Here is a 25,925-nt window from a genome sequence, read left to right on the forward strand (position 1 = left end):
GATTTCCTCCTTTGGATTTTAGAGATTTATTTTATTTTAAAGTGGCTTTTATTTTCAAAAGCTGAACTCATTAGCCAGATGGTTCAATAGAAAGCCTGTAGTTTCTAGCAAAAGACGATGTGGGCCAGGTTATAGCATCTTGCTGTAAAGCGGAGCAGGGGGGGAGTAGGTTCTGAATGCAACATTTACTTTAAAACTACCAGCATCTGAACTGCAGCAGCAAAGAATACATATTTCATAGGTAGCTATGTAAAAAGCATTCACTTCACATGAAGCTGGTTTTTGTGAAGCAATTACTTGTGAAGTCTATTACATCCTTGCTGCTTTACCAATTTACAACACACTGTAGAAGTTTAACATGTATTCGTACTGCTTTGTTTTGCAGATTTAAACAGTAGCAGTCATGATTGCCTACTGTAGCATTTTATCTGAGGGATGGTGAACTTGATTTCTTTGTTTCCTGGGCTTATTGTGAAGGCAAAGCTGATTACTCTTATGATGTGTTATTGTTCTTAGAAACAGCCTACACCTATGAGTGGAGCTTAATCAGTCACCCTGCTGACTATGGTGGTGAAATGGAGCGCAGGCACAGCCAGACCTTGAAGCTCTCTCATGTAAGTGAGCTGTAAGCTCAGGCTCACTGTGTTTGTGTGGTCCTTTCACAGGAATCTAACCTGTGGGAAGGGCACCTTGATTCAAGGAGTTCAAATGACTGCCAGAATCTCTTCACTTAACCTGAGTTGCCAAATCTTTACCAGATTAGAAGTGTCTTTTTTAGAGTGCTTTAATAATTTTCTAAGATACAGTAAAAATTCTTAAGTGTTTGCTTTGTATTCCCTGCTTCTGGGCAGTGACTAGTGGCCTTTTGTGTATTTGTTTATAAAAGGAGCTTGAGGTTTCATATCTAGATTTTTCTCTGTTTACAGTATGATTGGCAGACTTATGCATACTGCTTTTGTATAATTTGACGTGTAACCTGATGTGTTCTGTGTTTGTCTCAGTTATCGGTGGGACTTTATGCCTTCAAAGTGACAGTTTCTGGTGAAAATGCCTTTGGTGAAGGTTTTGTAAATGTCACAGTCAAACCAGGTAAATCAGTTGGCTAAAGTAATGAAATTAATTTCTTAACAGCAGTAGTTGTACAACATGCTTATCTAATAGTCTGTCAGTTACTGTCTGTCAAAGACATCTGGTATGCCAGTCATGCAGAGATGTTTCATATCTTGGTGTCTATAAAGCATTTTAAGGAAGTTGAGTTAAGGATCTTGCTCACTGTGTTTAAGTGCTCTCTGGTCTTGTACCCTCCTCATGCAAGGCCTGAGATAGCATCATGACACCTTTTATGGTCCCCTTCTCCAGTACAGCTAGGAACAGCAATCAGGTGTTGAACTAGCTCTAGCTGCAAGTTACAGTGCTCAGGTCTGATCTACATTATACCAGTTATAAGTGGCTGCAGCAGAAGACTGCTGCGTCAGCGCACTGCTCTTCAGTAACCTTTTCTCTCCCTTGTCCAAAAAAGGACAGCAGATGCTGCAAAGCTGTCAATCCTAGATTTAAATCACTGGGGACTATTGTTCTGTAGAGTTAAACATTAGTTTTGCCTGGTCTTTCATTACCTTTTATTTTTTTTTCCCCACCCCTCATCTTTCTTACAGCAGTCAGAGTTAACCAGCCACCTGTTGCTGTTGCTTCACCCAAAGTACAAGAAGTTTCTTTGCCTACAACTTCTACCTTCATTGATGGCAGTCGTATGTACTGGACCATCCTGTGCTTATATCCTGTGTTTTTAATATACAGTTACAAGATTATTGTTTGTCAGTTACAAGTGAAATTCCTTCTTCTCACTCTACTCAGAAGTTCCCAGAATCATGATTTATTTGGGGGATTTGAGTCCAGTTATAAATTATTTTACTAAATAAAAAAAGTAATAAAATGCAGCCTTCCACTTGAGGATTGAGATGGCGGTATGTTGGAGGCTGCTGCATCTAAACAGCAGCTACTCTTACAGCTTCTTCCTGTCCTGCCCAGAAGGCCTCTGTGCCAGTACAGCTGGGGCCATGGTAGAGAGTTGTCAGCATAGCTGTGATGAGATGTCATAATTACATTCATAATTACTGAGAGCAGACAAGTTGGAATGTGCAGAGTCTGAGACTGATTTTTATTCACGCACGTGTGAAGAATTTTTTTGTTTGTTTAGATAAACCATACCAAATGTAACTTGGAATCTGTGGTTTAACAGCTATGGTACATGAACTCTGTTTGAAAATGCTTGAAAAGAGAATTGTAGAAAACCAGTTAGGGATCATTGCGTGATAAACTTTAGTATTCATTCCAGCAATTGCTACAAGAAACTGACATGTTTTTCTTTAATGATTACAGAAAGTATAGATGATATGAAGATAGTGAGTTACCACTGGGAGGAAATTAAAGGTCCTTTGCGAGAGCAGAAGGCATCTGCTGACACACCTGTCTTGCACTTGTCTAACCTTGTTCCTGGAAACTACACTTTCAGGTACCTGCACAGATGCTTTCCTTTGGGTTTTTAACTATTTCTGTGATGTCAGCTAAATCTTTGTTTCTTTCTGTGCTCACATGTACCTCCTCAAACAAAAAACTTCTTTTTTTCTTCTGCATGCTCTTACCCTTCATGTTGCACGGTGGAGAGACATAGGGAGCAGTTTTATTAAAAAGTGCTTGCAGTGATTATGTGATACTGGTGTAGTGATACTTTACAGCACAAAGTTATGCAAAACAAGGTAACAGAAATGAAATACTTCCCACTCCCAGCAAAGACTGTGACAGAACTTTTTTTTTTTTTTTTCCCCAGCTTAGAAGTTGGCAAGTGCCCCGAGATGAAACTCTGCAGTCAGGCTGTGAAAGACATCCCCTGAAGGGTAGTGGCAGACAGAACAATATTGGGAAACTGATTCTCATAAGGCATTGTTGTGTGCTGATTTTAATAAGAGACATTCTGTTCTTCATAAAAGCTTTTGCCTTGCTACTGTTTTCCTCCACTTATGCATTGCTGAAGCTGGATTTTGTCTAGACAATAGAAGCAATATTTGTCTTTCTGAGTGCTTTAATTAAAATCAGAGTTTATTTTCTGAACTTCTTAACTTAAAGCCTAGTCTGCACAGAGGCAGACTTCCCACTGACCCACCCTGGGTTATTTGGCTGCTAGTGGGTAACAGCCTACCAGTCAATATGTTATGTATCAGTGTAGCATCAGCAGAATGTTGAAGCCAACGTACATATGCATTAAACGTGGTGCTTTGCATAAGCTTCACCAAAAATTGCATAGCTTCAACTTTCATTCTTTGTTCTTTACTGGAATTGTTCCACATTGTACAGCGGCAGAAATGAGCATAGGATTTTTTTCTGTATTAAAAGGGCAGAACTTGCTTAGAAGGAGTGCTCTAAGTGTTTTCCAAACCCTAGGGAATTAAGAAATCTCTTGCTATCTCTGTGCACCTTTAGGGGAGGCTGAGGTACTTGAACAATAGAGCAGTGTGTTCAAGCTTACAGGAAATTAGGTGGTCAACAACATACAGTGCTCCTGATACGCATGCCTGTGCATCCACTGCAAAAGTATGTGTTTCCTAATGACAGAGTTAATGAACACTAGTTTTATTCCCACTTAGGGAAGGCCTTGAGTGGTTCCCTTCCATGTGGTCAGCCTGTATTCAGTTTTCACAACGGAGTGAATTAGAGATGTATTTGGTTACCACACTGTGGAGGGCAGTCTTTCATCACTTTCAGGTGTCTGCAGCAGTCTCACTTTAAGATGATTTGTCGTTTTGTTTCTGAGAGGCAATAGTGGTTTTTTAAACCCTGTGCTTTTTTTAGTTTTGTGACTTGACATCTTCAGAAAATCTGAGCTGATATTAAGCTCCATTAAAATTGGTAATAGTGTGCCACAAAGAAATAAGAAGTTAGGAACTGCTACTGTGCTATAAGCAGAGCTTCTGAACATCCAGAGTAGCATTGGATGTGGTTGTTAACAGGGACTGTTCCACTATGGCTGATGAATGAATTCCCTGTTTTTTACTAAGTAAATTTTTTAAAGAATTTGCAGTGAAATCTGTTTGAAATTGGTGGAGTTGCCGTTGACTGCAGGGAAGGGGTTTCATCTGGTATCCAGAATAGCTAGGTTTTTGGTTTTTGTTTTCTTAAAGGTTGAAAGCTGTGTTTGAAAACAGTCTTCTGAATTTCTTTTCTACCTTAGCTGAGGGATGTGTGTTTCTGAAGCAGAAGTTCGTATAATCTAATCATTGGCTCTGTTTTAGGGGGTGTTTGAAAAAGTGCCAGAAAAAGTTAACCTTTGAACTTAGGAGTTGGCAGAAGTCCATCTTAACAGATTTCCGATATTTTTTTCCTCTTGTAGACTCACAGTGATTGATTCAGATGGAGCAGCCAACTCCACCATAGCATCTCTGACTGTCAACAAACCAGTGGATTACCCACCTATTGCCAATGCAGGACCTAATCAGGCAGTCACCTTGCCCCAGAACTTCATCACGCTGAATGGAAACCAGAGCAGCGATGACCACGAAATTGTCAGCTATGAGTGGTCACTCAGTCCCAAAAGCAAAGGCAAGGTTGTAGCAATGCAGGTATGTCTATTTCTCCTTGTATAGGATTGGAGAGCTCTTCTATCTTTGCCTCTAACACCAGCAAACACATACCTAAGTAGCTACTTAAAAGCACTGAAATATCTAGAATGCTGTTATTTTTTGGGGGGGGGGGGAGGTTGGTTTGATTTGGTTTGGTTTTGCTTTTTTTTTTTTTTGTTCCTCTCTGATATATTCAGCTCTTATTTTAGATACTACTTTTAATTCCTTCTCATCTTTTTTTTCATTCCTTGTGGCCATTTCTGATTCCTGCTGTTGTTTGTTTCCTGGTGGTTTGGAAAGACTTTGAGTTCACAATGTCTGTCCTTGGGCCCTAGAGTCTGCTCCACAGGTTTCCATCTTCTGAGATGCTGGACATGCTGAAAACTGTTCTTGGGAGAATGTGTGTGTAGTCAGGGTTTTCTTGTAACACTTTCTCCTGGAGAAAGTAGGACTCAAACAGAACTTTAATTTTCTGAGTGAAAGATGATAAGACTTTTGGCAGTGTTATGCAGCCATACTCTGTGGTGGGTTTTTTATGTTCACTAAAACATGGGTTTCCTATGAAGGCTAACTGAATTTATTCTCTTATTTTCATGGCTGTATTTTTTTTCTTTTGATCTGAGAAAAGTTAATAAAAATTTTCAGTGGACTTGAACTCAGTAAGTTGTAGCTCTGTAGGCAGTTGAGGTAATTAATGTAATGAAGCCAGCTGAAACTGAGAAGTAGTTTTTTAGAAGACATGATTTCTGCTATGTTGCAAATGCTTTAGACCTTCAGAACTAGGAAGAGATCACTTTGTAGATCTGTTTAGGAAAAGAGTAATATTGATGCAAGCAAACACTGTAGAGGCAATTACGAAACTATGGAAGGGCTTTATAACATAATGGCTTGTTTCTGGTCATTTACTAGGACAAACACTTTCCAAAAGCATACATGAAACCTGAACTTGTAGTTTTTAAGAACTGTTCAATCTTAAAGCAACCTTCCTGAAAGAAGGGAATGACTGCTTGAGATACCTAATAGATTCATTGGATATTTAATGTGGAAATGCAAGAGCATTTACAGTTACTTTTCAAGAGCCTAGTAATCTTTTTCATGTCCCTCAAGCTAAGGATGCTGGTCTCGGGTGTGTTACATGGTATCCATGGTTAAAGTGCAATGTAACAAGTACTTCTGCTGGTTAGTTAATCACTTATCAAGTCCCTTAGTTCTCCTTACCATCTTTATCAAAACAACCCCCAAACCTAGTTGCATTGTGATTTGTTATTCCTCATATGAGAGATGCCACAAATGTTCATTTTATTAGCAAAAGGATCTATAGCTGGGCCCAGTCATTTTATGAGCTTATACATATATCAACTAATACTGCTGGAAGAGTATACTCAGGACAGAGTATTCTTGTTTAATATGTTTTTTTTCCATAAGCCTATCTGGCTGGGATCAAGTCAAGCTTGGTTTTGCATTTAACAATTTTTATAAATATTATATTAAAGAATGTCGTGATGTTTGGTTTTAAAATATCTCTAAGGAAGTAGAATAAGCTGTAATAATTTCCGTCAGTGTTTAATTTTGTAATTGAGAAAATGAATGTCCTATGTGTTTCACAATTACCATTGTTCAGAAATAATGCAGCAAATATACCATCATATGAAATGAAGGTTTATTGCCTATAGATATTTCTCTGGGTTGGTAGGGACAGTTGCACTAGTGAATACATTACATCTGTCTGTGCATCAAAATTTAAGTCTCCTCTTTGGCTACAGGGTGCTTAAACTGCTTACTCAAACACTGTATTTAGGAATTAAAACCAATTTTATTTTTTCGTCACGTTTCCTCTGTAAGACCTTTCATAATCCGTGAGCATTTCTGTTTTATCTCACGCTTTCTGTCTTTATTAATGCCGTGTAGGGAGTGCGGACACCGTACCTCCAGTTATCTGCAATGCAGGAAGGAGATTACACATTTCAGCTGACTGTCACAGACTCTGCAAGGCAGAGGTCCACAGCTGAGGTCACACTGATCGTACAGCCTGGTAAGTCAGCTGCAGGCAGGTCTGGGTCCCTCGGGGTGGGCCGGCTTGGTGTCTTAGCACTGTCCTCGAATGCCTCATCTCCCTGCATTGCACCACTGAGATGGCAGTCTGAATGTCTGGTATCCCCGCATCAAGGACTCTTCCACCTCCATTTTCTGTGACAGCAAACATTTAAAACAAGTGTAGAATCATAGAAAGTCTGGATCCTGAGGGCTCACACTGGCCTGATTATGTAAGGCAACCTGCATGGAGATGTGTTTGAGTGTACTTCTAGAAGCAAAAATGGAGCCCTTGAGTTTAATGTCCTACAAAGTCTGTTTTGCAAAACTGCTCAGGGTATCAATCAATGCTTTGCTCAGTTTTATTATGTTTTGCAGTTCTCCTTCAAGAATCCTTCTGTGGTTTGAATTCTCACTAGAATTGCATTGTACTTTCTAGGGAAAAGTGTCAAGCAAGGAATTTTCAAAAGGGGAATCTTTCACACGTTTGTTTAGATATGGGAGCTGCGTGATGAATGGGCCTGAATGGGCCCAAATGGTCCAGGCCTCATGAGATTTTCTTATGCTTTTTTTTTTTTTGTAATGTGTTTGCCTGTTACATTCAAAGTGGCCTTTTCTGCCAATCTGAAGGTCTCACATTCCACCATGGGGCAATGTTTTGTCTTCCTGTTGTTGCATATTACACATCTTTTTGTGGATTACCCCTTCTGGGAAAACTTTACAGCAGGCATTTACTGCAGAAATCAAGAACATGAATTTGGAAGTATAGCGTGTGGTGGTGCCTTTTAGACCCATTATAGTGTAGAACTAGAAAGATGTTATTGCTGAAGTCAGGTCTAAGGGTAAATAAATATCCAGGAAAATGGTAGCATTGCCAGCTTTACCATGCCAAAAAAGCAGAGGTTGAAAACAGAATAATAGTTTATATATTTCTACACTAAATTCTCAAAGGCTCTAAATCAGCATTAGTTTAGTGGACTCGTGCTGACCTTGAGCAGCAGAAAACCTGCGCCATTATCTTCTTCGAGGGCAAAGAACCATATTCGTGTGGGTGGTTTTGAAAGGGATGCAGTGATGGAACCAGGACAATACCCCACTGCTCTTGTTATAAAAGATTTCATACAATGCATTGAGCATGCTGCAAAATTTTTGGAGTGTGACTGTGCCTTCAGATGTGACTGAAAAAAGGAAGTACTTGCTGTTGGATCTGGCTGGTTGCAGAGCTGGTCTCTCCCACCTAGTATTTTCTGCTGGCTTGTGCACGTTATACTTGTGATTTGTACCTTTGAGCCAATATATGAAATTTGTAATATAATATTTGTGTAAAATCTTCCCTCTGATTGGCAGTCCTTGCCAGTAACTATCTTGCAAATGTCATATACAAAATACTATTTTTACAGAAAATAACAGTCCTCCAGTAGCAGTGGCTGGCCCTGACAAGGAATTGACCTTCCCGGTAGAAAGTACTACACTGGATGGAAGCAAAAGCCAAGATGACCAAGGCATTGTCTTCTATCATTGGGAAAATATCAGGTATCTAGAGATTTTACTAATCTCCAGTAAAATAGAGAACAAAGTGAAAGGGATTGGTTGCCAGAGCCTCTTAGGCAATTGTGTTGTGTGATGCACTGTTTGAGAACTGCTTTGAGGATCTGCTTGCTCAGGTGGTAAAAGGGTAAGAGACAGGATTTTAAGTTCAACTTGCAAAGCTTAGGCAGTTTCTGCCTGTGTTTTGCAATGTGTCATTTTGAGTCCTACTGTTAGAAAGTTAAGAGAAAAATAACAGGAACTTCCAAGTCTCCTGTTAAAAAGCAAGTAACAGGCTTGGGTACCCTCCCGTAATGTACAAAGTCTTTCCATCGGTGCTTAGAACTAGGGTTTCTTAGTCACTTGTTTGTTGAATAATAAAGTAAATTGACAATCTGTTTAGCCTGAGCTTTCAATAGTAAGTGACTAAAACACTCTTGAATGATGACTGAAAATGTTTTACAAAAGTTTGTAATTGTATGTTTATGTGCAAAACAAATTGATCCTTAATATAAGGACAAAGTATTGGTTTATGCAACTGTCATGTCTATGGTGCAGGAAGAGGTGTGCTGGCACCCTGTACATGTTGTGAGTGTCTCTTAGAGCAGCAGTGTTTGCATGCTCCCATGAAATAGAACAGTGAGGAGACTGAACTTCTCAAGTGCATTTTCTACTTTTCTAATAACTGGGTATGTGATGCTTGGGTGCTTTGAATGTCTTGAAAAAATGGATTTATGAATTCTCTGAACTAAACTCATGTCCTATAGTTCTTTAACCATCAGTGCTTACAGTGGTAGTAGAACTACAATATACATAAAAGCAAATGGCATGAGCGATGCTACTGAAAGAACAATTTGGCTGGCTGTGCAGGATTATTTTTCTGACGTGTTTTGTTTCAGTGGACCAAACTCTGTACAGATGGAAAATGGTGACAAAGCAATAGCAACTGTGACTGGTCTTCAGGTTGGTACCTATCGCTTCAGGCTGACCGTGAAAGACCAACAGGGCTTAAGCAGTGCATCTGTGCTATCTATTACTGTGAAGGAAGGTAAGCCTAGTTGCTGCTTCTTAAGATATGGTAGGCAACTCACCAGTTAATTCACTTACTAATAGAATGTAAAGGAAATTGGAACAGAAAGGGATAATGTATTTGTTTGTTATATTTCAAGGGTATTCAAGAAGAGTTACTGTTGTTTTGTAATAAAGTAGTATTGTGAGTGACCAGTAGAGTTAACTTTGCTTACTGCAGGCTTTTTAGAAGTTAAATATATGCAGAATTAGTTGTAATAAAAATGCTCCAAAAATACTGGTTTTGACCATGGTGTGTCTATTTCATTAAGAGGATATGTTTTTATTTTCTTCTCAAAGTTAAGCTTTGAGCAGAAAAGCAATTTTACTGTGGGTTTTAAGCAACATCCAATAAGTGAGGTCTCGGAGTATACCAATTTCTACTTAAAAACTTAACATTAAAAGACCTGCATTTATTTTTCTTGATACAGAGAAACAGTTGCTGTGATGTTTTTTTAATTTATTTTTTCTTCCCCCTAACATGCATGCTGTAGAAGAGGCTTTAGGATAATACTACCTACTCTACGAGATCATAGAATCATTCAAGTTGGAAAAGACCTTTAATATCATCAAGTCCAACTGGAAACCTAACACTGCCAAGTTCACCACTAAACTATGGTCCTAAGCACCACATTTACATGTCTTTTAAATACCTCCAGGGTTGGTGACTCAACCACTTCCCTGGGCAGCCTGTTCCAATGCCTGACAACCCTTTCAGTGAAGAAATTTTTCCTAATATCCACTCTGAACCTCCCCTGGTGCAGCTTGAGGCCATTTCCTCTTGTCCTATAACTAGTTACTTTGACTGCAGAGACCAGCACCCACCTCACTACAACCTCCTTTCAGGTAGTTGTAGAGAGTGATAAGGTCTCTCTCCCCTCAACCTCCTTTTCTCCAGACTAAACAACCCCAGTTCCCTCAGCTGCTTCTCATAAGACTTGTGCTCTAGACCCTTCACCAGCTTCGTTACTTTTCTGACAGAGGTGCTGTCAGGTACTTCTGACAGATTTTGTGGCTTTGACTTATGTTGCACCCTCAAGTTTGCAGGTGGTGATAATCTAACCATCTTTTGCCTCATGTTGTTCCTTAAGGAGGGATTTTAGCAATCACCATGGGCCTATGCCTCCTTTCAAAGAAGGTGGTGTAATAACATTCTAAATCTTGTTTGATCCAGAGTTTGGCTTTCTGTTGCATACCTTGTTTTTTGAGGGGAGCAGTGCGCTCTGGCTCTGCAAGTGTGATACCTATACCATTTATGAGATGATAGTAGAGTTGCATTAGAATCTTAGCTGCTGACTTTCGTCAAAACAGTGCAGGCTTGTTTCTTTTTCACTTGGTATCACTGCAGAACAAATGAATCTTGAAGAAGAACCTGGACTCAGTTTTAGCCATGTGCATCATTGGCTGAACTGTTTCGGAGTTTCATTTAGGTGTTTAGTCAGAAACACATGGCAACAGCTCTGCCCAAATGTGTCTCATGGTCTCATTCATGCTGTGAAGTGTAGCCACAGTATGTACTGACTACAGTCACAGGTTCAATATTAAAAATATTTAGTGCTCCAATACCCAGGTTCAATCAGCTGGTTTATTTGGAAGAGACAAGGAGATCATTTGTATCACAGAGAACTCTATGCTGTTCTAAAGAACAGAGTTATAGCCAATGCCCTGGAGATCAGCCCAAAATTGAATTATTTATGTCCAAACTAATATTCAGACCAGCAAGGTATTTCACTTAGCATCACAGCTTCCTGGAGCTCTCTCTTACCACTTGTGTTCTAAACAAAAGTCAGTGATGTCTTCTTTCTGGAAAGACAATGTGTTCATGTTTCCTTGGTGTTTTTTGGCCATACTCCCAACGCATGCCTTAATTTCACTGCTAGCAGCGAAGCAAAAAGCATTCGGGAACTGGGTTTACTCTAAATTTCCTGATTACACTTTGCCTAAATACAAGCATTGTGAAGATACAAAACCTTACACAAGCTTCTGTTGGGTAGTAAGTGATTCTCAAGATGAGAAGAGCCCAGCATGGTGATCTCATACTGGGCTCTGTTTCTAAGTAGGCAGGAAAATCTTTTTGCTTGACTGAGAAGATTTGATGCTTAAGTTATTGTGAAACTAAGTATCCCACAATGCTTTTTGAAAAAGATCTTTTTGGATGGTACCTCTTATTGGTATTCTCCTCATAGTGCAGCTCTGCTTTTGTCAGGCTGTGATAATCCAGGAGCCAAATTCTCTATACCCACTCATCCTTTCCCTGTACCTTTGAGACAAGATTCTGTTGTTACTGCCTGTAATCATCAGGTAAAGAATTGCAGTGTGGGTGTATTGGCAACAGCATGTCACATTTTGCATGTTTTGAAAGCAAATCCTTCTCCTCCGCTATTTTTATGGCTAGAAAACAACAGTCCACCCCGGGCGCATGCTGGTGGAAAGCATGTTCTAGTGCTTCCAAATAACTCTGTTACCTTGGATGGCTCAAGGTCTGCTGATGACCAGGGGATTGTGTCGTATTTGTGGATTCGGGATGGTCAAAGCCCAGCAGCTGGGGTAAGTTTATTGAAGGTTATAATGAGTCAAATTTGGCTTTCGTTATGCATGTAGCATCCCTGCAGCAGGGCAAGCAGGTATCACTCATAAGATGCTGTGAGGCATGGTGTCTGTTTCTGGTTTGTTTCCCCTGCTGTCTCTAATGCTTTGGTTCACAGGGCTTGTGATATTTTCAGTATAGCTATAGAATGTGTTAGCTAAGTAAGAGGACTGCAGCAGCGTGGACTTAGTCGGGAAAGACTTGAGACAGAAGAATAAAGTTGTGTCTCTTCAAGAGTGATTGGTGATAGTACCAAGCTAATGTGTTTGAGAGAAGAATCATCTGAAATCCAAATATTCCAAAGAAGGAAGGTTCTGAGAGAGCAAGAAGTACTGATAAAGACTAAGGAATCATGTCTGGTGCAAGATGAGGCGAAACTTGCGCTTTAAGTTAAAAATGGTGTTTGGTGCTAGCTGTATAGATACTTTGCCTGGCAGACCACAGTGAATAGCCTGCATCATTAGGGCAGTGGAATCTGCTCTCCAAGTGGGGCCAGGCAGCAGAAGTACCTCATGATAAACTGAAGTTCATATGTCAGCTACTAAAGCTGTGATAACTTCTTTTGCCTATCTGCAGAAAGTGTTGTGGACAGCTCTTTGTAGTCAGGAAGATAGTGGCAAATCAGCAAGAACTGGGAGAGGAGAAACAGCAAAATGATAACAAAGCTTCTAGAAGTAATTCACATGAGGGTATGAGAAGAATTGAAGAGGTTTAGCTTAAATATAGGTGGTAGATGGTAGTTGGAGATACATGAACTCCAAGGAAAGGAAATAATTTGGGAGTTAAGAAAGCAGAACTAACGATACTGGAGTAAAATTGAGAAATAATGTAATTGTCTCAGATTTTCAAGCAGATGAGTACTTGAGAATGTCAGCTGTTTTGTCTGGGGTTCTTTTTTAATGAAAACATCCATACTGTGCAGACATCCTCATTAACTGCCACTTCCACATTTGCATTACTCTGCTATAAACTGTGGGTAGGTAACATTTGTCTAAAAGCCAAAGCAAGAGCTCACACTGTCATACCAGATACCTGACTTGATAGTGACACCTGCAACTCTTCTGAGGGTATAATCATTCCGGTACCTTTTTTTTGCAGGATGTGATCCATGGCTCAGACCATGAGGCAGTACTGCAGCTAACTAATCTGGTGGAAGGAACCTATACTTTTCACTTGAAAGTGACTGATGCTAAAGGAGACTCAGATATTGATTCAGCAACTGTTGAAGTGCGGCCTGGTATGACAATTAAAAGGTCATCGATACGTTGCGAATACCTCATCTTTGTTCTCCTTTTCGCTTATTTATTTCAGTGGTGACAAGATTCTCTCAAGTTAAAAAACAAAGCAAACAGGTCACTCTCTTCCTACCTTCTTATTGTTCTCTCAATAGACCTGAGTGTGTGTCCTGGTTTAGAAGACATGTCAGAATTCTTAATTACCAGTTACATCACTGCCTTACTGGAAGCATAAATAAATAAAAATTGTACTTCCTAGTTAATATTTTCATTAGGTTTTTGTTGCTTTTCATTCATTGTAGGTTTTTGTTCTTTTTTCTGGTTGTTAATCAGTTTGGCCAATGGAAAGAGATGGGAGCTGAGCATTAAGTTTAGGTACAAATGCTGCTTGTTTTCCTTCTTTCATCCTGAAGGACAAAAACAAACCTCAGAATTTCAGGTTTTTTTAAATTGTCTTTTCATGGTTTGATATTACTCATATATATTACCTGTTTTCAAATGAAGGATAAATGGCGATGTGATAGAAGCATAAGTTGAGATTTCAGGAAATGAGTCTGAAATCCTGGGTCTGTCAGATTTCTTGTCTGTCTGGTTCCTGAGCAATGATTTTATTTGTTCCTTGCTTTATTGTTGAATGTCGTCACAATAATTAGCTCAGGATTCTCACTAGATATCTGTGAAGCTTGTTTTGTTTGCAAGGCACTCTAGAATTTCAAGTATTATTTAACAGAACCCTTAGTTTGTGAAGGTAAACATATTTGATATTTCTCAAATTGACTGTCCTCATTTAGACTCGCTCACGTGGTCTTGCTACCATATGAGTCCATCTTTGCCTCCCTTTTCCTGGGTGGTAGCCAGTAAGAGATAACTAGCAGAGAACTTAAGAATTAGACTCACCTAGTCCTTACCTCTGACCTTAAGGTGCAACTTAGGGGGAAGGAAGGGGGATTTAGGGGAACTGAAGCTGTTATTCTGCACAGAAATGTGTTAGCACTGAACTGAAGTACACACTGAAGTACTTTCAACTGATAAGCTGGGTTGCTATCTTAGGACCCACCAGGTTTGTTTCAGAGGGAATGTGAAAATGCACTTTTCTAAGAATACAAAAGGATTGGGTTATAAGGGATATGGGTCTTATGCAGGAAAATATAGTATTAATAAATACTTTTGAGTACTGCATGTTGTCTTCAGTTGCTACCGAAAGATTCGCCAGGTTCTGAAAGAATAGCATGTTCTTCTTCTGTCAGATCCCAAAAGGAGTGGTCTGGTGGAGCTGATTCTGCAAGTTGGAGTGGGGCAGCTGAGTGAACAGCAGAAAGACACCCTGGTGAGACAGCTGGCCGTATTGCTGAATGTTTTGGATTCAGATATCAAAGTTCAGAAGATACAAGCCTACTCAGATATAAGGTACAAAGATATCCTGCTGTGTCAGGAAGATTTGTGACTTTCATTGACTCTGTCATAGCTCATAATTAGTTGCAGTCATCTTTTCTAAGACAACAACAAAAATGCTATAGGCCTCAACAGTGTATACTTTAAAAGGTGACTTTCTTTTGCTGTGGTAGAAAATTGATGAAGTAAGCTCTCTGGAGGCTCAGAACTGAAGTGTTTTGTTTAAAAAAAAAAAAATTTAAAAATTCTCCATGTTGTTTTTTTAATTTATTCCTTTAAAGAAAGCGTGTGCATATATTTTGGTGTCTTTGTTCCATACAGTACTATTGTTTTTCCCAAATGCTGGATGGAATGAGACAGACTGACTTTCTCACAGTGAAGCAAGTATTGTATTTCAAAACAAGGTTCCAGCTATATCTGATCAAACCTGGTTTATTCCCCTTTTCTTCTACTTCCTTTCTAAGGTTTTGATACTCCAATTATTTTATAAACATTTTCCCAGGTAACTGGTGATGAAAATCCATTTTTTTCAGAGAAAACTACACAATGAATACTTCTAAGTGTGGTGTCTTACTGTGAAGTCAAAATACCCCCTCTGCTTGGTGTAGAGGGCTAGAGGTGGCTGTGTGCACCCGGAGAAACTTACCGGCGTGATTGGTAGAACCTGTTGACACAAGTGATCTTTAAATTACTTCTTGTGAGCTATTTGGTAATTTAAAATCCATTTTGGTGTCTGTTTAGCTGTTGGGGAACCTCTTAAAAGTGAAAAGAAATCATTTGGAAAATCTAGCATTCATAGCTATGGTATTTTTAATCACAGCTTGCATTTACTGCTTTTCAGATAAAGATGTTCCCTTATGTGTCTGATACAGGATGAGATAAACACCACTGAACTTATAAGGGAGGCGGGGGGGGCAGGGGTCCCACATGAAGTTCTCTGGCTCCCTTGCTTCTGAGCTTTTCCTCCTCTTAAATTCAGTTCCTGAAGTTACTCAAACTGCTTCAGAGTGCTTTGTGACAGGTTCTAGATGAGAGTGGGGAAAGCAAATATACATATACTTCTCTTAAAGCGAGAGTCAGGAAGACCAAGGAGGGAATTACGTTTGCTGTTGTCCTCACCTTTATTCTGTGAAACTGAGAAGCCAGAGAAGTGCTGGTGCTCCCGGCTCAGAATGAAGTCCATGGCACCTGGATGGAGTTGACTGATCCATGGACAGAGTTCCCTAATCTTTTATCAGTAGTGGCATTTGCTTTCCAGAAACAAAACCAGAGGCTGTAAACTGAATACCTGACGAAAGGGATCTTTGACAGCAGTCATGACCTTAGCTGTTCTTTCTGCAGCACCGCGGTTGTGTTCTACGTGCAGAATGGGCATCCTTCCAAGGTGATCAAGGCATCAGATGTCTCGCGAACTCTGCATCTGCAGCTTTTGAAAGAGAAGGCTGACTTTCTGCTTTTTAAAGTCCTGCGGGTTGACACGGCTGGTATGTTTTGGATTGTGCTTGCTCATCTTGGAACTTTGCAGGCATTTGGCTAACGTAGCACCTGGAAACAGTGTGTGAAGGCCTTCTGTCTGCCATTGGGTGTCTGGGCTTGGATGTAGCTTTCTGAAAGATAACATTGAAGACAATACTTAAAATGCTTGTTTATTTGTGGTATACTTGTGTTCTTTTAAAAGGTATCTGTAACAGCAGGCAAAAGCACATCTTAATCTCGGCTGCATCACGAAGGCCTTGGGAATGAGGATAAAGATACCCCACTCATACCATCTTTTATTGGAAGATGGGCAACACTTAACATAGCCATGATATAGAATGTTGCATGTCGCTGGTTCCTTCAAGGCTTTTAGTGTTCAGTAATAGGCCTGTAATGTAACTTGTTATTGTCTGTCTGTATTGGGCAAAATGGTCAGGCGATCACTGTGTTATAACCTAGTCTTCTAATATTTGCAATGTAGACAGGCCGCTGGGGTTTCTTATAATGAACTTTTTCTTTTTCCCAAAAAGATACTTGGGACTTCTAAGCCTATTTTAAACTTCACTAGTAATGTGAACCCTTTATGAGACTCAGATATTACAGATACGACTTTTCCATAATTTAAAATCAGGACATAATGATGCAAATGCAAATAAAGTGTGCAAGCTCTGGCAATAAGAGTCGTTGATTCTGTAGTAAGTTCTGTCTGTCTTTATCTGGTGAAAAGGACTGTTGTTCTATTTTAAATGTACTTGGATTACCAAAATGTGTAGGTGTCACTCGAAAATATGCATTAACATTTTTCTTGACATAGCAAATCTGCTACTCTAAGTTTTAAGGAGAAAAACTTATTTTAGTCTGATGTGATGCATTGATCTAGCAATAGCTACTACTGTAAGCATATAAGGTATGTAAATGTTCTGAGCTCAAATAAAGTAATTCAGTTTTGAAATACTGAAATACACTCTAGCTTATTGGTATGATGCTTGTCTTCTAGTACCTGAGACTGCTGATATTCCCCAGTTCTCAGGTACTTTAGAAGTTCTTAAAATATGTCATAAAGAAAGGAGCAGGTCTGGATTCCACAACTTCAACTCATGTTTATTTCTGATTAGAATAAACTGTTCTTGACTTGCATACAATTTCAATATTGTATGCATAAGATATATTCTTATATTTCTCTTCACAGCCAGCAGTCTGCTGAACTGTAAATCTGTTTAACACATAACACCAAAGGAATGGGAGATTTTAAAAGTATCAGAATGTTACAACTAGATGCTTTATTACCAGTCTGGTCTTGCAGTAAGAGGATGCATGAAAAGTTGTCCATCTACACAACTGACCCTATGTTTGGTTTTGTTCTTAGCCTGTCTTTTAAAATGCTCTGGACATGGACACTGTGACCCCATAACAAAGCGCTGCATTTGCTACCAGCTGTGGATGGAAAACTTGATTCATCGTTATCTGAATGATGGAGAGAGTAATTGTGGTGAGTTTGGGTATTGTGGGATGTATTTCAAGAATAACTCATCATCTCGTTAGTCTGTTGATAATTTGCTGTCAGAATGGGGAGAGTACTTAGGAGGTAGATGCTGAGGGAAGACTAAAACAGTCTCTTTGTTTTCCAGCCCAGCAATATCTTTTTGTAGAAAGTTACTTGAATAACGTCTTGAAATTATAATATCTTGGCAGTAGTAGCCTATATTTAAGATATTTTAAAAGTTTGAGTTTTAAAAAGTATCACTATTTGAGGAAAAAAGCATGAAAACTTTGTTATGGGAGAGAGAGCTTGCAACAGTTGGGGCCAGTTGGAAGGGTTGTTGAACAGTGTGGGCATTGCAAAGCTTTTGAGTAGTATTCATCTGATCGTTGGAAAGCTGAAAAAGAGGCAACAACTTAGATTCTCTGAATACGTGATTGATGCTTCCATGCCAGAAGTATGATCTGACCGAAGGACAGAAAACACCAGTGTTCTGGACTAACCAATATAGTCGCCTTTAAAACCTCAGCTTTTTGGCATAATTAATCTCACTGTTTGTTTCAGTTTGCCTGTTGCCTCTGGGAAATGCAGTTTAGTTTCACCAGCTTAATCATGTCTATATTCTGTGGCACACCTAACATACTAGCTAAGCCTCTCTATTTCAAGTATTTAATAGTTTTAATTTAACTAGATTGGTCTTCTGCATAAGTTGAAATAAAGCTCAACTCTTAGTACTGTGCAGGCTTGGAGACATTTGCTGAGCAATGTGCTAGTCTTGAAGTAAATCTATAGAAATTTATAAGGAGTTTGCTACAAGCCATTAAGTAACCATGGGCCATGTGTCTGTTAGTGAGCGAAGACTAATTGACCAACCAAAATGGGACAGTAGGTTTTAAGCCTGAGGCTGGGACTTCCTGCAGCCCTGCCCTAATGCTGTGTTGTTCCATAGTGTAATAACAACACTGAAATAGTGAGTATACACAAGTTGGAGTTCACATTATTGCACATCTCTCTGTATTTTTCTCATGTTTTCCTGAATTTGCAAGTGTAAGCGGGCAGGTAGAAGGATCTGTCTCTAATCAGCTGCTCTTTTAAAGTACTACTAAAATGCCAGACCCAGAGTACACCTATGTTTATTTCAGGTAGAGAATAACAACTGAGGTGGTAACCATGCCCTCTTGACTTTCAGTTCCTACATAAACTTCAGATGTCTTGGGATGGTAGAAGGTATTGGAATGGAAGGAAATTTTCAAACGTGCACTTCTAATCTGGAAGATTAAGAATTTTTAGGGATTCTTCTGAGAAGATGAAGGTGCTAAGTTTTCCTAAGTTCCTGTTGCCACTCCCTGTTCCTCAGGATTGGTTATTTTAATAGAGTTGTATTAGAAATTGTCCTATTCTTATTACTTTACAAAACACTGTTGTGTTTCTTTTTTCAGAGTGGAGTATACTCTATGTGACTGTATCTGTTTTTATTTTGATTGTGGTCATGGTAGGGCTTGCCTGGTTCTGCATCTGCTGCTGCAAAAGGTACATGATTTGTGTTTCTTTTTGTGATGGGGTATATGCAAAAACTGCACACAACTGCCCACGTTTTAGTCCAGGCCTTAGCGCTAAATCACTGAACTGTTTTCAGACACGTGAGGAGCTGCCTGTAGTTATTTCTGTATAGACGCACTTTTGTTGAAAAAAGGAGTGTCCATTTGTGGCTCTGTGCTCTTCTGCATTTTAAAAAACAAAAAGCTGATATTGGAGTATCTTTCATATTAAGAGATAATTTATGTTAAAACTCTTGAGAGTATACTGCACATCTTCATGGTCTCCCACTGAGTCCTCCAGGTACTCCATGCTAAGGAAAAAAGAGGCACACCCCGAAGGTCACCGGTGTAGGAGTGTTCTGGGTGATGGGAAGGGAGCTGCTCCCAACCTGCTGTCTCCCTTGGACAGGAAGGGTGGACATGGGGGCTGCGTCTGGCTGACAGGCAAGGAGTACTCCAGTGATCTCAGTCACGCAAACTTCTTGCTTCCTCTTTACTTAAACAGTTTTGCCTACTACTGTATGTCATTTCCCTCTCTGCCCCTGCCTCCAGTCTTTCCCAGTGAGCTGGTAAGAAATTCTCTTTCAAGTGACAAGCCCCTGCAAGTTCTGTCACTAGAGCAAGTGTTTTTGCTGCTGCTCAGCAAATAGAGGGCTTGTTCAGGTGTTAGCAAAAATGAAATGCTGTCAAAATCCTTCTGGATTTTCAACTCCTTCTAGGGTGTCTTTGCAGTATGTAAAGGATGCTGTTTGAAATGTGTGGGAGTTGATACTGATTTCCTTTTTATGGTTAAAGGAACTGTGCTGTTAGTAGAAAGGTTTAAATAGAAGTGCGTTCCACGGGGTGGAGTCTCACAGGCTTGTGTGGATTTGATGATAAAGGGACTGTTTATGGAGTTCAGCTGCTTCTGGCCTTTGTCCTCATGTGGCTTGTGCCAGAGAGTGAGGACTGGTTGATACAGATACATGTAAAAAAGAGGAGAGAAATGCTGCACAGGACAGAATGGCAAGAGATGCCCTTTGCCTTGTGGAAACTACAGGAAAAAGATACACTGTAGTCTAAGTTTTGGCTGGAGTTTTGGAGGTTTTAAAGGCTTTGTTGAGTTGGCAAATGAACTCCCTATTTTAGAAGACCGTAGAGGGGAGGCTGAGTGACTGGCTATTGCTGTAATGTTGGCTGAGCAGTAGTAGGTGGCTTCTCTGCTGTGAACCGTGGAGTCTGGGTGGGAGGGCTTCTCCAGATGTTGCCAGAGTCAACACTTGCCTTTATAAAGGGCATGTGTCCTTGTCTACGCCCACCCCCCCAATCCTTTGTTCCCTCTCAGTGCAATACAAACAGTTCTGTGTCTGTTCCTCTAGCTCCATGACTTTTCCTTCTGTATTAATGAGCAGATGAGTTAACTCCTGCAGATAGCTGAAACTTAACATAGAGATGATAATGTTTGCAGCATTTTGGAAGCAGATGCTGGGAAAGGATTTAAATGAAGAAAGAACAGGTGGGGCTTTGTCGACAGACCAGTAGGGCTTTGTCCCTACATATATATGAGTGAGCCAATCTCCATTTTTGTCTGGTCTTCTCTGTAAGCATAACCAGACAAGCACCAGTTTTGGGGTTTTGTTTTTTGTTTGTTGGGGTTTTTTAACTGAGAGGATTGAATTGGGGACTAACTGATTCTTACAGAAATTTTATTTGGAAACAAATGAATATGTGTCTACCTTGTGTCTAGTTAGTATGTTGAAATTGAACAAACTGAATCCCTGTGGCCTAGGAAAGCAAGTCAATCTTTCTTGCTTTCTTCATCTTTGTATATCAGAGAGAAAATAAACTATACTCTCTGATCCAGATTGTACAGCTGCTTTATACTGGTATAAACTGGAACAACTCTTTTTAAGTGGAGATGAGAAAGTACTACGAGGTTCTGTATATTGGGGTATGTAGCTGTGTGTATGAAGAGGGAGAGGGAACAGATTTATATGTGTATGTGAGAACTAAATGTCTTTTGTGGTAACTTTTTAGCAGAAAGAGGACAAAGATAAGAAAGAAAACAAAATATACCATCCTAGATAACATAGATGAGCAGGAGAGAATGGAGCTACGACCCAAATATGGTAAGCACTGTCTGTTTCAGCTGGAAACTCATCCACCAAGCTTACAGTTCATGTATTTGAATTGCCATCTGCAGTCAGGAGGAGCCCAGAAGCTGGGCTACAAGTTTGGGAATGGCAGAGGCAAGCATAGACAATGAAGTGGTTGGGGGAGAATCACCTCATTTCTTTTGTGAGGCCTTGGGCTCAGCTGCTTCTCTGAGCTTCTTCATTAATCTTAATTTAGAACATCTAATTGTCCCACAGACTTCCTCCATGTAACCCCTCCTCCCCTGCACACACTTTAATTTGGAGCTGGTTTTATGGCAGCACAGCAGTTCCCTTCTGGTCCATTAGTGACCTATTAAACATCAGTAGACTTCAGCTGCTACCCTCTGTTCACATATATTTTGATTTACCTGAGTTTCAGTATTTATCAGGGGAAATACTGGAATCCAGGGAAATAAAATCATCCTGAGAAATTGCTGTCCTAGAAAGACAGGCATAACATTTCTGTAGAAACTGTGACCTTTCATTGCCACTCGTGTTAATCAGATAGTTGAGTGGGCAGACTAATTTCCAGATTCAAGCTATTAAAAGTACATTAGCTATGTACTAAGATAATCTAATTGTTTTGGATTTCAACGCATATATTCACATTTCAGAGCCATGAACTGATGGGCCTGCAGTGAAGTCAGAAGAGAATCTGCCTGACAGTATATGGTACCTCCTAGGCCAGTTTTTTGTATCAGTGGTGGCAGTGGTGCACGCTGTTACGCTGGATTGCAGAGAATGTTTTCACTTATCATTCGTATCACAGCAGAGGAGAGGGTAGTTAGTTGTTACTAAAAAATGAAACCTTTCTAATGAGCTTGTTTTGCTTTTTTATTGTCAGGTATAAAACACAGAAGTACAGAACACAACTCCAGTCTGATGGTCTCGGAGTCAGAGTTTGACAGCGATCAGGACACCATCTTCAGCAGAGAAAAGATTGAAAGAGAGAATCCTAAAACCCTCACGAATGGATCCATCAGAAATGGAGTTTCTTTCAACTACAGCTCCAAAGACAGATAACTGAATGAGGGTAAAAGCACAGAACATGCTGGTCCAACATATCTGAAACATGTTGGCCCATCTCTGTTTTTCCAGAACCAAAAGCTTCCTAAAATATCAACTAATTGCAGATGAAAGGGTAAATTTCTAGCACAGTTAGGGGAAAAAAGGAGAAAGGAATAGATGGTCAGCTAACTCCTCTTGTCACCATTATAGGAACAAGGAAAACCACATCTTATTTCTTGCACGTTCCATGCTGAATGTTTGTCTGAACTTCAGAAGGCCTTTTTTCCTAGTTTTACAAAAATAGCCAGGGCTGTTACACTACTAACAAAGGTAACTGAGATGCATACAGATTCATGTCCTGTACTCCTGTCTCTCTCTGAGAAGCAGTGTGATTATGATGCTGACCTAAAACAGCAAAAGCCAATATAGATAAATTCCCTTACAACTATAGAGAGCAATATGTGACCACAGGCTCCATCTTCATTTTCAGTTTAGTTTGGGGACACAAAGAGAGAGCATTTTAGTGCATTGTATTTATCTCTGACTGTGCTTTGTGACTTCCTTTCCTACGGCAGTGCTCATCAGATGGAAATGTCTTTGTTTCCAAAGGAAGTTTACAATTAGCAATTGCACTTAATCAGCTGTAAAGTCATGAGATACATCTGGGTCCTGTATTAAGCAACGTTCCTTGTATTTACATAGAAAGTATGGTGCCTGCAGGGAAGTTCAGTCTTAGGTTGCTTCTGTAATGATGAAGGTGCTTTTGGCTCTCTGGAGTCTGCCATGTTCAGCCAGGAAACAGTGGCAGAAAGGCAGGAATGGACTTAGTTTGTGAAGCATTTTGAGCATCCCAAACTACCTTTTGCTTAGAGAACACTTTTCAGGAGCTCTGAACATTTTAAGACTGAACCCTCAGCTGAGATGAGTTTTCATCTGTCAGCCTCAGTGCTCAATTAAAATGTGCCAGGTATTTGTGTAGTGATATGCTTGTGGCAAAATACCCTATATGGAGCAGGAGGTTCAACACCTACCTTATTGTCATGGGAACTGGTACTGAGGACAGTTTTAGCTTGAACATTAGATTGTTTTACATTTTCCTCTGTGGCTATTCAGTGACTAGATGTGTTGGCCTAAAGGCCTTGGGAAGAGTAGCTCTGTTGGAGTTCTGATGTTCTTGTTCGCAATCTGGATAATTTCTTTACAGCGTGCTTGTTGGGCTTTAAAGCCATGCCCCCAATACTACTCTTGAAATCCCAAACTGAAGACTTGGCTTTTATACATAAGCCTCACTTCTGGGGGCATCTGTGTCAGTGGTACTGTCTGGCCATGACATCAGCCTTTCCTGGGGGTCCTTTACTGATGTGCTGGAATCTTGGGCTGAGCTGAAGGAATGATGTGTTCTCATGGAGAAAATATTCCTCTGGGAGCATTTTGAACAGGTTTTTGGCTTGGTTTTTTTTTCTTTTTTTCTTTATTTTAATTTGGTGGTGGAGAATCCATTGACAGAGAAGGGTGGAACAGTGTAGAGATCAAGGGGAGTGGATGAGAAGGGCCAGGGAGAGAACATAGCCCACCTCCATCATGAGGAATAATTTGGTGGAGAATTTTGGGGCTTTCTCCATCCTTTCACAGAAGACTGACACAACAGAGTAGTTGGGTTGAATGCTGTGGCTTTTGTGCTTCTCTTGGTAATTGAGTTGGGCAAAAGTCAGAAGAACTGTCTAGGTTGGAAGGAATCAGTAGTCAAAAGTTGCAGCAACATGGCATGCTCATAACTGATTTCATACCTTTGATTCTCAAATGCAGCCAGCAACAGTCTCTAAGGCTACTAATGCTGCACTGAGGAGCATTTATCCTGTGCCCAGCCCTGCATTTCTCTGGAGTGCTGAGTGTGGCTGCAGGAGTCATAGTGGTGGGAGAGGCTGTGAAGAAGTAAAGAGGGCTAGTGCAAGTGTTTTCCATGTTTTCCCATACCCACCAGCAAGATGCAGTATAAAAATGGTATGCTTTGCTTTCTTCAGAAGCCAAGTTTTAACTATATGTGTATGGGGGTTTTAGGCTATTTATTGAAACAAATCTACTTTATCTCACCCTCCCCCTTCTTGAGTGTGTGTGTGTGTTATTTTTAAATAACTTGGTCAATAAAAGCAAAGCCAGCCTTTGATGTCTTTCAATGTCTGCTCCAGAGATGTTAACATAATAATGCAGTGTTCACTTTAAAGGATTCCTGAAAAAAGTTAAGGTCCACTCAAAATACTTTTTTTTTTTTCCTTTTAAAATAAAAAAGTTGGGCTTAATCTACTTTGCACAAATTCTCAAAATATTCTAGCAGGAATTATGCTCTTGGAAACATGCTTTTTTTTTTAAGGAAAAAACCAAAATTGCATAAGGAACTACAACTTTGTATTGGCCATGCTGCCATTAATGCTTCTGCTAAATACTGTATCCATTGTGCCTTTATGAACTTATCTTTTAGGACATGTCAGTGCAGTCAGCAGTGTCCTGTTTTGTGAAGTCAGTCACTTGTGTGTTCTGCATTTATTTTACATTTTTAAAGCTGGTGCTGAAGCCTAGGAGGTTGTTCTTTCAAGGAATTAAAATTCAGACATCTTTTTTTAAAAAAACAAAACCAAAAAACCTAAAACCCAATTATCTAGTAAAACAGCTACAGGAATCATAAACCTGCTTTCCTCAATGCTGCAGAATTCCTAGGGCTATTCCCACACACACACTCACACTGTGGGCTCAGATCTTTGGATCGGTCATAAGTTCATGTGACATGAGAACTTGTGCTTGATTTGGTTAAGTATTTCTCACTCTAACCAACAAGAAACATTAGACCAATTTCTCACTGCATAAGGCCCTAGCAAGTGGAAGTTGCTTACTGAATTCTACTCTGTAGATGCTTTGATATCTACATTGCTAACAGTATTTTAGTTATGTTTGGAAGTTGAATATAGTTTAAATTTTGAGCTGCTTCTAATTCTACTAGTTTGATTTTTTTTACCTCCTTGGAAAGAGAATTCATTCATCTTACATAAGATCAGGTGTGCTCTTAATATGAAACTCACACAGAAGCGGAAAATAATAGTTTTTGGCTCTGTGAATTTGTGATATCACATGTTTGTGCCACTTGGCCAAGCATGATTTTGTCAGGAATTTAGGAGAGACTATAGGAAGTCTTGTATCTTGATTCAGTATAATTTTTATTTCTAGAGCTGTTGCTTTCTTACAGAATGTCAGGTCATACCTGGAATGAAAGGGTTGAAAAACTAGCTGTTAAGGTGCAAACACAATGGTAGAATTCTGATGCTAGCCTTCTGGTTTGGGTTATGGTGGGTTTGAAGCAGGTTGTCAGTCCTCACGTTTACTTCCACACACCATTTTCCTTCATATACAGAAAAGGTGCTGGCAGCTTCTTTGTGAAATAGGGACAGGGATATTCCCAACAGTCTCATCTGCACTGAAAAGCAGAGAAGACCAGATAGAGCTTGTCATGTATGGTTCAGAGTCCACTGAAAACAAAGAGTAAATTCAGTTTGGCACTGGTAAGATACTGTCTCTCTTTGAAGGCAGACAGTGTGCTGGTACTTACAGTGTCTTGTAGCCTTGATGCAAGCACTGGATTTTAATTTGCATCTTGGTTTTACATTTATACATGCTGATGCATGCACAAGCAGAGATTGTCCAGCTATGTAAAAGGACTGCCTTTGTCTGTGTCGTGGTTTAACCCCAGCCAGCAACTAAGCACCACGCAGCTGCTCACTCACTGCCCCCCCCCATCCAGTGGGATGGGGGAGAAAATCGGGAAAAAGAAGTAAAACTCATGGGTTGA

The 25,925-nt window shown here is 39.9% G+C and overlaps 1 protein-coding gene across 2 annotated transcripts in view; it reads left to right on the forward strand.

Annotated features, from left to right (window-relative positions):
* KIAA0319 (KIAA0319 ortholog) overlaps positions 1-22,752 on the forward strand; it is a 34,390-nt gene extending 11,638 nt beyond the window's left edge. For both annotated transcript variants that reach the window (XM_075052119.1, XM_075052120.1), the window contains exons 4-19: positions 517-614; positions 1,002-1,089; positions 1,656-1,748; positions 2,380-2,512; positions 4,385-4,613; positions 6,522-6,645; positions 8,045-8,177; positions 9,071-9,219; positions 11,635-11,786; positions 12,925-13,063; positions 14,309-14,468; positions 15,795-15,937; positions 17,296-17,418; positions 18,849-18,939; positions 20,964-21,055; positions 21,927-22,752. In XM_075052119.1, coding sequence (XP_074908220.1) covers positions 517-614; positions 1,002-1,089; positions 1,656-1,748; positions 2,380-2,512; positions 4,385-4,613; positions 6,522-6,645; positions 8,045-8,177; positions 9,071-9,219; positions 11,635-11,786; positions 12,925-13,063; positions 14,309-14,468; positions 15,795-15,937; positions 17,296-17,418; positions 18,849-18,939; positions 20,964-21,055; positions 21,927-22,105 — 2,126 coding nt within the window. In that variant the 3' untranslated portion in view covers positions 22,106-22,752. The remainder of the gene's footprint in view (positions 1-516; positions 615-1,001; positions 1,090-1,655; positions 1,749-2,379; positions 2,513-4,384; positions 4,614-6,521; positions 6,646-8,044; positions 8,178-9,070; positions 9,220-11,634; positions 11,787-12,924; positions 13,064-14,308; positions 14,469-15,794; positions 15,938-17,295; positions 17,419-18,848; positions 18,940-20,963; positions 21,056-21,926) is intronic.
* The last annotated feature ends 3,173 nt before the right edge of the window (positions 22,753-25,925 follow it).

The sequence above is a fragment of the Buteo buteo genome, chromosome 20 (assembly GCF_964188355.1).
Source record: "Buteo buteo chromosome 20, bButBut1.hap1.1, whole genome shotgun sequence".
NCBI lineage: Eukaryota > Metazoa > Chordata > Aves > Accipitriformes > Accipitridae > Buteo > Buteo buteo.